Raw genomic sequence first — 14721 nt, forward strand, 5'->3', positions numbered from 1 at the left:
AAAAAAACAAAAGAAATGAAAAGTAGCCAAGTAACTAAAACTATAAGGAGAAGACATATTTTCCTTAATTAGTTAGGGGATATAATTGTAAAGAGGTATATGTACGTAATTAATTTACTTTTATGGGCATGAACTTAGTTTTTTCTTATTTTTTTTTGGAAAAATTACTTGATTGAGTGCTTTTAAAAAATTAATTACTGATTTTAGCAATATTTTTTATTTATTACCATTTATAGCAATATATAGCAATATTATGATAAATCTACACTTGTATTAAAAGTGAATTATGCATACAATATAAATGTATTATAAGTGTTTTAAAATATATATTATGTTTGTGTAGTAAGAAACTAACATAATGTATTATATGTCTATTAAAATATGTGATAAATGTATTATCCATTTATAAAACTTGTATTATATATGTTTTATAAATAGATCTCTGCAATATGTATTAAAACTGTATTATAAATGTATTATAAGTGTTCAGTGAAATTATTTTTTTATTGCTATAAATGGTAAATATTTTCTTAATATTGTATATTTATGTAAGTTTCCCTTTTCTTTTTATCTAATAGACTTATGGACTTTAGGCCTCGCTCATTTCTTAAAAAAGAAAAAAGACGACAAGCATATGAAATATCACTAGGAAATTTTAAGGGTATTTTACTTAAATCCCATAGTGAAAAAGGCCAATTACAATTTATCCTGAATTTTTTGATAATTACCCGAATTTTCTCTTCTTTTTTTTCCAAATTTCTGATACATACGAATGACGCTGATACATCACGATTTGATACATTAGTCCTTTTTATGATACATTGCTAGTTGATACAAACCAAACATTGTAATATCAATAAAACTTATGAATCAACTTATAACACCTAATATATCATGAACACAACAAAAATAGCAGTAAAACTTACGTTTTACTGATACATTTTGTGTTTGATTTGTATCAACTAGCGATATATCATGAAAAAGACTTATATATCAAATCACGATGTATCAACATCATTCATATGTATCAGAAGAGGAATTTTTGAAATTTTTACAAATGATAGAGAATAATTGAAAATATAGGAATATAAGGTATGTAATTTGGTAATTTTTTCAAATTTTTAACCTAGACTCTTTTTTTTTTAAATATCTTTTATAAATTTTATTCACAGAATTGAAACATATAGATCGAAAGATATTTTCTTCATAATTCAAAAAATTTATATCCACCATAATAAATGGTTGGTAAAGGATCATAAGTTGGTAAAAAATGAAAAAATATTTTCTAATTATAGGGAAAAAAGAAAGAAAGAGAGAAATGTTATTAAATTCCTTAAAAATCAAACCAAACTGGTAACAATTAAGTCAATAAATACGTATGGTATTTTATTTTATTTTTATTATAATAATTAAAAATCAATTAAATTAGATTAATTTTTATTTTAACCGACTCGAATCAAGAACCCCCACCCCCAGACCTAACTCCCCACTTGATCCTATTTAATTGATTGCATTAAATGTTTTTTTCATTTTCAATAATAAAAGGTTTCTGAGAATATAATTCAATGAAGTTTGACTAATATTTAAAATGGTCCAACTTTTCTTTATTTTGATAATCAAAAATTTATAACTCATAGTGGTTATCATGATATTTAGATATCCATGTTTTAATTTTAAAAATTATAAAATTAAATGAACATAATCTAATTTAGCTCAACTGATTTTGAATAAACAAATCACAAATTGTGTTCAACGAAGGCATATCTTTTTCTAATTTGGAGAATATCCAATGAGCACCTGCCCATACAAAAGACCATCCTTATCACAATTTAAAAAGTCAAGTAAGCTTATACGTAGACTTCATCTCAATAAATAAAAAAATTCTAAGAATCAGCAAAAGATACTATCATTACAAATATCTGACACGTTGACATGTGTAGGCCCGCCTGCGGTAACCAAGTGTACTAAACCCTCCCATTTAATAATTCAATTAATTAACTATCTAAATTACAATTTTGTTGATGATGGTATAACTTTTTTACTTTGTAATTTCCTTCCATTGGCTCTTCCCTACTCCTCATGTAATAATAAAAAATTTAATATTGAATAAAAAAGCTGACTAAATCGATTGAAACAAATAATACCAATTGATTATTAGATTTTATTTAATAAAATCATACTTCTTCTTTTATTTGAGTCTAATGCACTTAAGACGAAAGTTTTTCGGAATCAACCTATCTATTCCTTCGAGATAGTGATGAGGTCTGCATATCCTTTATCCTTTTCAAACCTATTTAGTGAAATTTCAAAGAGAAACTACTTTATTTAAGCTCCTCTAAAACAGTTCCTATTTCTACTCAAAACACACTTTTTCTTCTTCTATTAATAATTGTTCAAAAATATGTTTTGAAATTGATCAGCTAAATACAAATTATTTTTAATCAAAAGTAAATTTTAAAAGAACACTTTTCAAAATTAATTGATTTTGAATACTTCCAAGTTCCAAATAGGAAATTAGTTTTATTCTGGAAAAGGTGCACTGAGAATTAGGTGCTAACTTGGTCAAACAAAATTTATTTTTTAAAGAAAAAATAACAAGTTTGGGGCGTTAATGATATTTTTACTATTTTATCCTTAACCCCAGGCCATCGCCATTAGCCACCCTCGAAGACGAAGATAAGCGCGCACACACCCAACTATACAACTATATGTATCTCACGTTCTTCCTTCCTTTCGAAAATAAAATATATAATTTGTGCCGTCATATGAGAAGAGAAGACTCTCTGTTGTTAAACTGTCGTTTTATATATTGTACGCACTACTAAGTATACTTTGTATGCTATACCATTTTCTTCTTCTTTTTGCTTATATTTTTTCACTAGTTCCATTCATTAGGTAATTGGGGTTCAGTTGAAATTGTAAAATTTGCTATGCAAATGGTTTCTATACGCTTTTGAAAGGACATGCCATGGATCTTGAAACAGGGTTTTATCAGAATCGTTTAAAGGTAACTTCTTTCTAAGTGATTAAATTAAATCATCCTAGGTTCAGATTTTTTGATAAAAAAAATGTTTTCTTGATTTTTTGGGGTTACAGAAAGAATCTTGGAGGACAGTGTTGACATTGGCTTATCAAAGTTTAGGGGTTGTTTATGGTGATTTGAGTACATCCCCACTCTATGTATATACAAGTACTTTTGCTGAAGACATTAAACATTCAGAGACCAATGAAGAAGTCTATGGGGTTTTATCATTTATCTTTTGGACATTAACTTTGATTCCTCTCTTAAAATATGTCTTCATTGTTCTTAAAGCTGATGATAATGGTGAAGGAGGAACATTTGCTCTCTATTCACTCCTATGTAGACATGCTAAAGTCAATTCATTGCCAAATTCCCAGTTAGCAGATGAGGAATTATCAACTTACAAGAAGAATGATATTAATATTCCTGCCCAAACTACTTTTGGGGCAAAAATTAAATCTATTCTGGAGAGGCATAGAGTATTACAGAGATTACTGCTTGTTTTGTCTCTAACTGGAGCTTCTATGGTAATAGGTGATGGAATTCTTACACCTGCTATTTCAGGCATGCCCCCCCTACTGTGGAACATTTTGTGTTAGTTTTATGAAAAATTATATTCATTTTTGGGGGAATCATATTGCAGTTTTCTCCGCGATTTCTGGTGCTGAACTTTCCTTGGGAAAAGAACATCACTTATGTAAGACTCTTAACCTCCTTCTCTGAGATCATTATTGGTGTATGCAGTTTTTAGCTCCCTTCATTTCATCTTGTATGACTGGGGACTGGACAAGGAATTTAGGAAAGCGCAATGGACTTTTTACACAAATATGTAGAGAACATGTCATTGTTGATTTTGGTTTGATAAAGGAGAAAAAGAAAAGTCAAATATGTTATCCCACATCGGTAGATAGCAAATAAAAATAGCTTTTGTTAGCTATTTAAGGAGGGGAAAAAACATAAATTCTTCACTAAAGTTATACTGAAAAATCAGTTACACACTTAAACTATCATGTCAGTTAGATACAAGTCAGTTAAAAAAAAATTTAAAAAACAAAATCACCTCACCCCCACATCCTTTCTTCTTCACCCCTCCTGCCCTCTTCTTTTTCTTACCCACGTACCCTCTTCTTCTTCACATCACCTTCAATTACTCCCATTTTGAATCTTGTTTTTTTTTTCAAAATCCATAAAAGTAAAAAAATTTAAAAAACAAAATCACTCCACCTCACGTCCTTTCTTCTTCACACCCATCTACCCTCTTCTTCTTTACACCCACCTCTATTTACTCCTCATTTTGAATCTTGATTTTTTTTTCTTTCAAAACCCATTAATAAGAAGAATTCTTCTCCCCATTTTGGAGGAGAAGACGATTGAGGTTTGGGGGTCGGGGGGTCGGATGGATGGTTAATAGTTAATTAGGAGTTAATTAATATAAAATATAGTTAATAAAAGAAAAGTTAACTAATAAAGAAAAGAAAAGAAAAAAATATAAAAAATCGGATGGGTAGTTAATAATTAATAAGGATTTAATTTGTATAAAATATAGTTAATAAAAGAAAATTTAATTAATAAAGAAAAGAAATATAAAAAATCGGATGAGTGGTTAATAATTGATGGGTAGTTAATAATTAATTAGGATTTAATTAGTATAAAATATAGTTAATAAAAGAAAAGTTAATTAATAAAGAAAAGAAAAGAAAAGAAATATAAAAAATCAGATGGGTGGTTAATAATTAATTAGGGGCTAATTAGTATAAAATATAGTTAATAATAGAAAAATTAATTAATAAAGAAAAGAAAAGAAAAAAATATAAAAAATTAGAATGATAGTTAATAATTAATTAGGAGTTAATTAGTATAAAATATAGTTAATAAAAGAAAAGTTAATTAATAAAGAAAAGAAAAGAAAAAAAATATAAAAAATTATAATTTCTGACGTAGCGATGACACGCCACGTGGCAGTGAGTGTAATACACCACATAATATGAGAGTGGTATTATGCGTTCAGGTGTGTAATAATTTCATTTTTAGGTAGTTTAGGTGTGTAATAAATCGCTATGATAGTTTAAGTGTGTAACTGACTTTTCGGTACAACTTCAGGAGGGAAATTTATGCCTTTTACCAGGAGCTTAGCTCTATTATTTGTCTCTACACATCAAAATACATTAAATAACAAAATGTATAAAATACACGGTATAATATTTTTTTACCATTGAGGGATTTAGGGATGGTACTCTTGGAGGTCTCTTGGGTATAGTATTTTAGGTATTGGGTGTGTGGGAGAAATATTGTGTATTATATGGTTGTAACAATTCTTTATATAGTAAATATTTTTCTGGTGGTCCGTGGTTTTTCCCGCATTGGATTTTCACGTTAAATCTTGTATTGTTTTTATTCTCTTTAATTTCTCTGTTATTATTTTCTGCTTGAAGACGATTTGGAAGTGACGAAAATTAGTTGGTGACTTGTTTCCTAACAAGTGGTATCAGAGCTTTTGGTGTAGAATAATTCTTTTGAAATTTTAGTATGCTCTGTGGTTGCAATTTTGTCTGATCTTCCATATCAAAAAAAAATTCCGAATTAGAATTATTGAGCTTTTAGTGTGGAATAATTCTTTTAAAATTTTAGTATGCTCTGTGGTTGCAGCTTTGTCTGATCTTCCATATCAGAAAAAAATTCTTAATTAGAATTATTGTTTTCAAGCAGAAGTTTCATTCTGGTGGAGTAGCAAGCGGATTCTAATTCCGGTGGAGTTTGCTATTCTGGTGGAGTTGCTTTGGGGTACTTGTATATTTGGTAATAGTGGAAATAAGTACAATCTAAAGAGGTTCTGACTAAGGAAAGACTTGATACTTAAGTATATCTGTTGTGATTTACCTCTCTTTCCTGGGAACTAATTTAATAGGTACTTTGTCATTGCTACTGTCCATTTATTAGTACTGTTAAGTATGTGGGGACAAAATTTGAGAATTTTAGTTAGAGAATGAGTTTTGGAGCTAGTTTCGTGAGAAAATAAAGTCAAGGGTGATGAAAAATAATCCGTAAGTGTTGTCAAAATCTGGTATGCATTAGTTAAGAGATGAAGAAGCTTCAGTTGTGGTTCTCAAACTATGACGGTTGTGATTTATGACATATATGATTGCGGTAAGGATGTAGCTTTGGGACTTTTGTAGTTCTTTGTTAACGCAAGGAGAGATCAAAAGAGGTGGTCAAAGATTCAAGTCTGGTCAAATGGTAAAAATAAAATTGAGGCTTTGACTAGTGATGTTTTGGAATCTTTGTGGACTGAGATCAACAACTGGTAAACTCGGACTAGGTAGGATTGTAAGGAGCTGTTCGGAAAAGGCTCCGACTGTACGTTGGGATAGGTATCCCTATGACATGTTCTCCAAGGTTGTCATGATAAAGGATGGAATAATTCTAGCGTGTCCACAATTTGCACATGGGCATTGGTTGATAGGTGATGCCAAGATGTGTGGTGGAAAGAATGTCGATGGCTAATGGACTCTCAGGAAATCAACAAGAGGGTTGCACCATAAATTATTAGCGGGTATTTTTTCCCGACATGAGCCGAAACTGAAATTCTTGAAATTGGAAAGTGATTTCAAGTGAAAATTCTTGGATTGGTGATATTCAATTTGAGTGTAGGTACTTTTTATGATGGAGGTATGATAATTCTTGATATTAGAATTATGATTGTCACTAGCAAACAATGTGAAAGTTACAGTTGCACATGGTTGGCAGAGTTTAGAGTTATGTGGTGAACTAATTCTATTATGTGTAGCTGGACAACTGTAAAGGGCCAACGGACTACATTTTCTTCTTTTTCAAAGGTGGAGATTTGTTGGTTTTGGTTTGATAAAGAAGAAAAAGAAAAGTCAAATATGTTAGGCTATCCCACATTTGTAGATAGCAAATGAAAATAGTTTTTGTTAGCTATTTAAGGAGCTTAGCTCCATTGTTTGTATCTACACACCAAAATACACCAAATATCAAAATGTATAAAATACATGGTATAATGTTTTTTTTACCATTAAGGGATTTAGGGATAGTATCTCTTGGAGGTCTCTTGGGTACAATATTTTAGGTATTGGCTGTGTGAGAAAAATATTATGTATTATATGGTTGTAACAATTTTTCATATAGTGAATTTTTTTGTGGGTGGTCCGTGGTTTTTCCCGCATTGGGTTTCCACGTTAAATCTTGTGTTGTTTTTATTCTTTTTAATTTTCTTGTTATTATTTTTTTCTTGAAGGCGGTCTGGAAGGGATAGGAATTAGTCGGAGGCCTTTTTCCCAACAGCCATATCATTCGTATTAGATCATGCCATCAAAAGTAAAACGGGTGTGTTGAAATTAAAGAATTTTTTAATATAGAAAAGTGTCTTTTTCCACGACAGACCAAAAGCGATAGAATGGAACGTAGGGAGTATCTGCGTAACCCCAAAGAAAAGTTGACTGATCATGGGAAGCAGTGACTGTGGGCTTTTGTTCTTAACATATTCCATAGTTTGCGGATAGATTTGGTCATGAGGGAACTTGAAAAACTTAAATCCTTCAAACTCTTTCCTAATGTCCTGTAAATCAGTAATAGTTATTCTGTTGATTACTATACAATTTAAAGTTAAAGAATAGATACTAATAGGAGTACTACTTTCAGTGGTTTTAAGTTAAAGTCCCATGTATTCAAGAGTTGAAAGCGAAAAATCTCCACTTACAAGTTACAGCATTTCACTCATGCAGGATTGTTCAAAGGTCCTCACAAGAAAATGTTTAGACCCTTCTGACAGTACATTGTTTTATGTTGCCTTCTTTGGTCTGCACAAACTTTCCATGCCTACATTTTGTTGGTTAAAATTTATGTTACATAAGGCTGTAAGAGAGAAGTAGAAGCTCTGGATATTCATTCATTATCAGGTCATGCCTGTTGAAATAGAACATTCCTTGTTTAACACAGAAGTGATCAAGTAAAACTCACTTCCGTGAAGGACTGTCCTAAACTAAAATTGAGTATTGATTGGTGAAGGACTGTCCTAACAGACACACTTCGCGTTATCGTTATGGTAGTTTTGGTTGATATGGGATGATCCCACCTTGATAAGAGTTATGTTAATTGCACATACATTATGTTGATTGCATATACATTGTGAGATGGAATTGATATCAAGGTAATCACGAATTAGCATGACATATCATATGGAGTTCCAAGATTTTTGGAAATTTTGGGGATTGGGGCTTAATTCACTCTTCTTCTTATTTTTTTCCTTCTTTCTTTCATTGCTTGTTGATTGAGTTTCTATTATTTAAAGGATTTAGAATAATATAACTCTTAATACCTATGCCCAGAATGACATGCTATCTTTTCTCATAAAATATGAAAATTTTACAGATATAGAAGTTCCAGTTGCTTGTGTCGTACTGATAGCATTGTTTGCCCTTCAACATTATGGCACCCACAGGGTTGGATTTCTGTTTGCACCTATTGTCGTGACATGGCTTCTATGTATCAGTGGTATTGGGTTATATAATATAATACACTGGAATCCAACTGTGTATCGAGCACTGTCTCCGTTTTACGTGTACAAGTTCCTGAAAAAAACTCGAAAAGGAGGCTGGATGTCCTTGGGAGGAATCCTCCTGTGCATAACAGGCAACTACATAGCTGTGTCTCTCAAATGAATTGATATCTATTTCTCTTCCCAATAACATGATTACTTAATACAAAACTCGTTCTTTCAGGTTCAGAAGCAATGTTTGCTGATCTTGGGCACTTCTCCCAGTTGTCAATTAAGGTATGTGTCCATCCATCCTGATACGCTCCCTCTTTATCCAACATGAAGACTTTATGTAGCTCGTCAACTTTCACAAATGATGATTTTCAGAGAACAAAAGTTTGAATTTACTAACTAGGGATTTTAAATCCACAATTTATTGTATGGATGAAGAATAAAAGTGAGAGAGAGACGGCACAGTATACATCAGGAAAACTGAAAGATCAGTACTGTTAAAAGACAAAAGGCATGAATCATTAAATAGGAAGATTTTCCTATATGGTTTAATTTCCCTCGTCTAATACAATCTTTTTTCCTAATTGAAAGTGTGGGAGAGATTTCTCTTCAGGAAGAAAACATTTCTGATTGGTCTCCATGCAACCTCATACATGTAAATCTTTGACGAATCAATCTTGCATGATTGTTGGAACTTGATCATGATATCTCATCCAAATGTCAAAAGTAACTACAAATAACTGTGGATTATGATAATATAAATGATATGTAACTGTTATAAATGGTTAAGCAGCAATCTTAGGTGATTAATTTATTCGAAAGCACGCAGTTCCCACAAAAGAGAATCTTTTGAGCAGCCTTTGTATTCAATCGCTGAATTTATCTATTTAATTTCCGCAGGGATCAGTGCTAGTTCTGCTGAAATGCTTACAACTGCTTCCCATGTTGATATCAGTTGACAATTGTTTGTCTTATTGTCTCGGGATACCTTCGGTTTACTTTTATTCCAGATTATTATAGATATACCATAATCTTTTTTATCACCAGTGTTGTGTTTACAATCTGATGACACTATAAGGGAGAATGATATCAAAATAGAGACATGAATGAATACAGTTTGAAGATAGATTTTTTAAATACCGTATTTTGAAGGTTCTCCTTTTTTGTTGTAGAAAAAGTGAAAGCCAAAACCTAGTCGCTTGTGTGAATTATACAGACTCGTACAGTTCATAGCACCGTGAGACTGTACAATTGTATATGAGACTAGTTCCATTTTGCAGATTGCTTTTACCTCCTTGGTTTATCCATCATTAGTTCTTGCATATATGGGGCAAGCTGCTTATCTGTCACGGCATCATGCTATGGGGAATGACTATCAGATTGGCTTCTATGTTTCTGTTCCTGGTATGAATATTAGGAGTTACTTTACTAGGACAAGAAAAATTTAGGCAAAGTCTTGATTGACATCTTCTATTGTTTCAGAGAAACTAAGATGGCCTGTTCTGGTGATTGCTGTACTTGCTGCAGTAGTGGCGAGCCAAGCCGCTATCACTGGAACCTTCTCAATTATTAAACAATGCTGCGCCCTGGGATGCTTCCCAAGAGTCAAAATAGTTCATACATCGTCAAAAATACATGGCCAGGTTTACATCCCTGAGATTAACTGGACCTTAATGATACTGTGCTTGGCTGTTACTATTGGTTTCAGAGACACCAAAAGGCTGGGCAATGCTGCAGGTATGGATTCAATCTTACACAAAAATACAAGAAATAATTCTCATACGCAAAAAGTAAAGGAAGAATTTGTTTAGTGTCAATCACTCTATCTTTGTTGAATTTAGTGGCGGTCTTAATATGCCACTTCTGTGAATTGGATAATGTCATGACTAGGTCAACTTTATTGAATTACGGTCTTTCTGTCCAGGTGCTGGTACTCCTTATCTTCACAGACACGTCTATTTCACCGAGCCTCTCTTTTCCATCCCTGTTATGACTTTGTCCTGCACTAGTTACCAGCCTATAACTTACCTCAACCTCCCCCACCCCCGGTTCATGGACCCAAGTTCTCATGTTTCAGTTTGCTGTATTTTCTCAATCGCTCGTGCTTCCCAACTTCTCATGTTTCGTTTTGCTGTAGTTTCTCAATCTCTTATGCTTAAATGCTCATCTTTTTCCTTTTTAATATTTTTTTTGTCCTTGTTTACGCAGTGGACAAATGATATTAGTGAAGACTCGCAGTGAACTTCATTACTGACTCTCATCCCTAATTTCTTCTTTGCATCAGGTCTGGCAGTAATAACTGTTATGTTGGTCACCACTTGCTTGATGTCATTGGTAATTGTTTTGTGTTGGCACCAAAGTGTCCTCCTTGCAGTTTGCTTTGTGATCTTCTTTGGGACAATTGAGGCTTTATATTTCTCTGCTTCTTTAATTAAATTTTTTGAAGGAGCATGGGTGCCTATTGCCATTTCTTTCATTTTCATGATAGTGATGTGCATTTGGCACTATGGCTCACTTAAAAAGTACGAGTTTGATGTTCAAAATAAGGTGTCTATTGACTGGCTACTCAGTGTAGGTCCCAGCCTAGGTATTGTAAGGGTCCGTGGCATTGGCCTCATATACACTGAGCTGGTATCCGGAATCCCAGCGATCTTCCCACACTTTGTTACCAATTTTCCAGCTTTTCACCAGGTCCTGGTATTCATTTGTGTCAAATCTGTCCCAATTCCTCATGTTAGACATGAGGAACGGTTCCTTGTCGGACATATTGGCCCAAGAGAGCACCACCTTTATAGATGCATTGTTAGGTATGGTTATCGTGATGCTCGCAAGGATGATCTCCAGTTTGAGAATGATCTTGTATGTAGCATAGCTGAGTTTATAAGGACAGGAAAGACAGGGTTGAAAGGTAACGCTGCTGAAGATTTATCAAAGGATTTGGAGGACATGACAGTTCTTGGAACCCCTTCTACTCATATATCTGGAGTTCAACTTTATGAGGACAATGAATTGAACTCTGAATCAGTTGGAACGTCGAATCTTAGAGAAATGCATACTACACATATAACCAAGCCTAAGAAAAGAGTGAGGTTTTTCATACCAGAAACTCCAAAAATCGACAGAAATGCAAGAGAGGAGTTGCGTGAACTGATGGAAGCTAGTGAAGCAGGCATAGCTTACATATTGGGGCATTCCTACGTCCGAGCCAAACAAGGATCTAGCTTATTAAAGAGAATAGTGATAAATTTTGGATATGACTTCTTGACAAGGAGTAGTAGACCCCCAGCCTATGCATTAACTGTACCTCATGCTTCTACCCTAGAGGTAGGAATGGTCTATCATGTGTAGATTTTGTGTATACAAGAGAAACTAATAATAAAATCTCTACATGTGTTTGTACTTTGTGTAAGAATGCAAGATAAGTAAGTGCTAACAGTTATCTTGATTGAGATTTGAAAATGAGAAATATCACCATAAACGCTTTCGAGTCCTGCCTCAAACCTTATGAGTACTTTTATTTCTTACTGCAGAACCTATAATTTTCACTTGCCGGTGTCTCTTTATCCTTTTTCATACACACTACATACTACATGGTAACTCCTCCAATCAATTCAAAATTGATGTATAAGGGTAAAAATGGGTATATCCTAAATCTAACAAAACAATTTCCTGAATACTGCTCACTCTGTCAAGCCTCCACTAATCCAAAAAGGCTGGGTAAACTTAGAGCCTATTTGAATTGACTTTTGCTTTTAACATTTTTTCTTAAAAAAGAGTGCTTATAAGTACTTATTAATTTATTCAAATACTTCAAAAATGCTTAAAAGTTATTTTGACTCAAAATCACTTAAAATAAATCAGTCTAAACACTCTTAAGCTATAACTTAATGTAGTTTTCGTTTGTATTGGTATTGAATAAACATATTAAACAAAGGTGAGCACAAACCTTTAGCTTAATTGTACTTTATTTTACAATATCACTTTTTTTATTTTACAAGATCACTTTTTCTATAGAAAAGCGTAGAAAATGTTCTAAAATTATGCAAAGTTGAATAAAAATATCATTTGTTAAAAATTTGGTCCAAGAATATTTTTCTTCGTTAATTGTTTGGTCCAAAAATGTTTTTATTAATTATTGGTTTAAAAATGTCCATATTATTACTTAATTGGATAAAAAATGTCATTTTCCTAATAAACATATAGTTTCTTTTCTTTATAAACACGTTCTTTTCCTAATAGAAATATTATTTTAGAAAATATTTATCGTACTTCAATTTGGAAAATATTAAAAAATAAAAATATTTTCTATTGTACTAGGAGAAAGATTTTTATTGTCATCTAAATGAAAATAAATGGCCAGGATACAACGATCTTGATTATATATAGGACCTCCATTATAAGTTAAAAAGTACGTTATTCTATTTTAATTGATAAAATAAGATTAAGAAGAAGAAAAAGATTACTCCCCACTTTTTTCGTAGTTAAATGGATTTTAAAAGAAAAGAAACAAGAATAGGGTTCTTTTAAAATAGTATATTTATTAAGAAAATAATGTGTTTTAAGAGAAAAGAATCAATATGTTTATTAGAAAAAGAACACTTTTGATTCAATTAAGTAACAATAAAGGTATTTTTGGACCAAACTTTTAATGAAGAATATTTTTGTTCAATTTCACATAATTTAACAACAGTTTTGACCTTATCAATTTTTTCAATTGTAAAGCTAGAGATTTGAACAGAAACATGATTTCTTTTGGTAACTGAAATTTTAATTACCAAGTATAGAAATATGTACAAGTGATATGCAAAGAGTTGGATATAACCCCAACCTCAGGCTCTTCTACTGATATTAACATCCAACTAACTGATCCTAAACGTTATTAAAGGATAAAAATTAAGATCCCGTTTAGATTGGCTAAAAAAAAGGACATATTTAAGTCAAAAAAAAAGTCAAATTAAAATGACTTTTAAGTCAAAAATACAAAATAGAGTCTTACTTTTGGTTTTTACTTTTTAAAGTCATTTAAAACTTATTTAAAGTTATTTTTAATTTTGCCAAACACTCTCGATAACTAAAAATGACTTAAAAGTAGTTTTGACTAGCTTTTAAGCTAAGCCAAACAGGCACTTACAGGCTCCAAGTGCCTATTTGACTTAGCTTATTTTAAGCAGCTTATAAGCTATTTTAAATAAACTAAGCCAAACAGACTCAATTGTTTTTTTGTGCTTATTTTAAGCACACAAATGACTTTAAGTTGGTCAGTCAAACACTAAAAAAAAACTGAAAATAATTTATAAGCAATTTATAAGCCAATCCAAACGGGCTCTGAGTTTATTCATAGAGCACATCAAGTTGGTGATCCTCAATTTCCTCATCACACATAGAGCACATCAAGTTTGTATGAATGCCTCCTCTGTCGAGTCTGTCGGTGATATAGAATCACCTGTGAATTGCAAGAAACAATATGAATATCCTCTTTGAATTGCCTTGATTATTGCAAAATAACCTCCTCCACATAAATATTGGGAACTGCCCCTCTGAATTGATTGTAAATTGTTTTAATGGAGTAAGACTTTGCCACTGTGATCTCTGCCACATTCAATACTGTTTCATATACCCAATAAGCTGCTTGTAGTATTTTTGGATTATCCAAGAATGTGAAGTCCAAGGGTTTTAATATTTTTGTTTTGATGATAGACTTGTGTAATAGGTTGTCGCTGTAGTCAATCAAATTCAGGCTCTTGATATTATTACGGATTGGTGATCTTAATTATACCTATGTGGCATACAGGAATGCACGATGATTCATTGAAAAGAAGCTTAATGTAAAAGGAGTCATAGTTTATAAAAAGACCCTCGCTAATTATGGGAAGTAGTTTATTTTGGTAAAGGTTTCTTAAACAAAGAAGACCTAAAATGACCCTATTTGAATTGATACAAAATTGTTCTATATCTACTTTTCGACCTCCAAATATCCCTGATGTCAATCTTTTAGTTTAAAAATACCCTTCGTATTAATTTTTTGGCTCATATTTGCCCTTATTTTTAACATCTTTCCTAAAGTAAAATTATTAAATATTCATTTATTATTTTGCCTAATTTAATTGATCCAAATTTTAACTATTATCAAATAAATAATACAAATCACATATGATTCATATTTTACCTTGATACGCTTGAAAATAATATTAAA

General features: G+C 31.9%; 1 protein-coding gene across 5 annotated transcripts; it reads left to right on the forward strand.

Annotated features, from left to right (window-relative positions):
• The first annotated feature begins 2615 nt into the window (after positions 1-2615).
• Positions 2616-12028, forward strand: LOC129870870 (potassium transporter 6-like). Of its 5 annotated transcripts, XM_055945751.1 has the most exons (9): positions 2616-2811; positions 2896-3007; positions 3097-3586; positions 3666-3719; positions 8411-8671; positions 8761-8813; positions 9809-9932; positions 10011-10265; positions 10813-12028. In XM_055945751.1, the coding sequence occupies exons 2-9, from the start codon at positions 2969-2971 to the stop codon at positions 11874-11876; spliced, it is 2340 nt and encodes a 779-aa protein (XP_055801726.1). In that variant the 5' UTR covers positions 2616-2811; positions 2896-2968; the 3' UTR covers positions 11877-12028. The 5 variants fall into 5 exon arrangements, with proteins under 5 accessions (XP_055801726.1, XP_055801725.1, XP_055801727.1 ...); XM_055945750.1 differs by having other exon boundaries at positions 2617-3007; XM_055945752.1 differs by having other exon boundaries at positions 2617-3007; positions 3097-3556.
• Positions 12029-14721: the final 2693 nt, after the last annotated feature.

The sequence above is a fragment of the Solanum dulcamara genome, chromosome 10 (genome assembly GCF_947179165.1).
Source record: "Solanum dulcamara chromosome 10, daSolDulc1.2, whole genome shotgun sequence".
Lineage (NCBI taxonomy): Eukaryota > Viridiplantae > Streptophyta > Magnoliopsida > Solanales > Solanaceae > Solanum > Solanum dulcamara.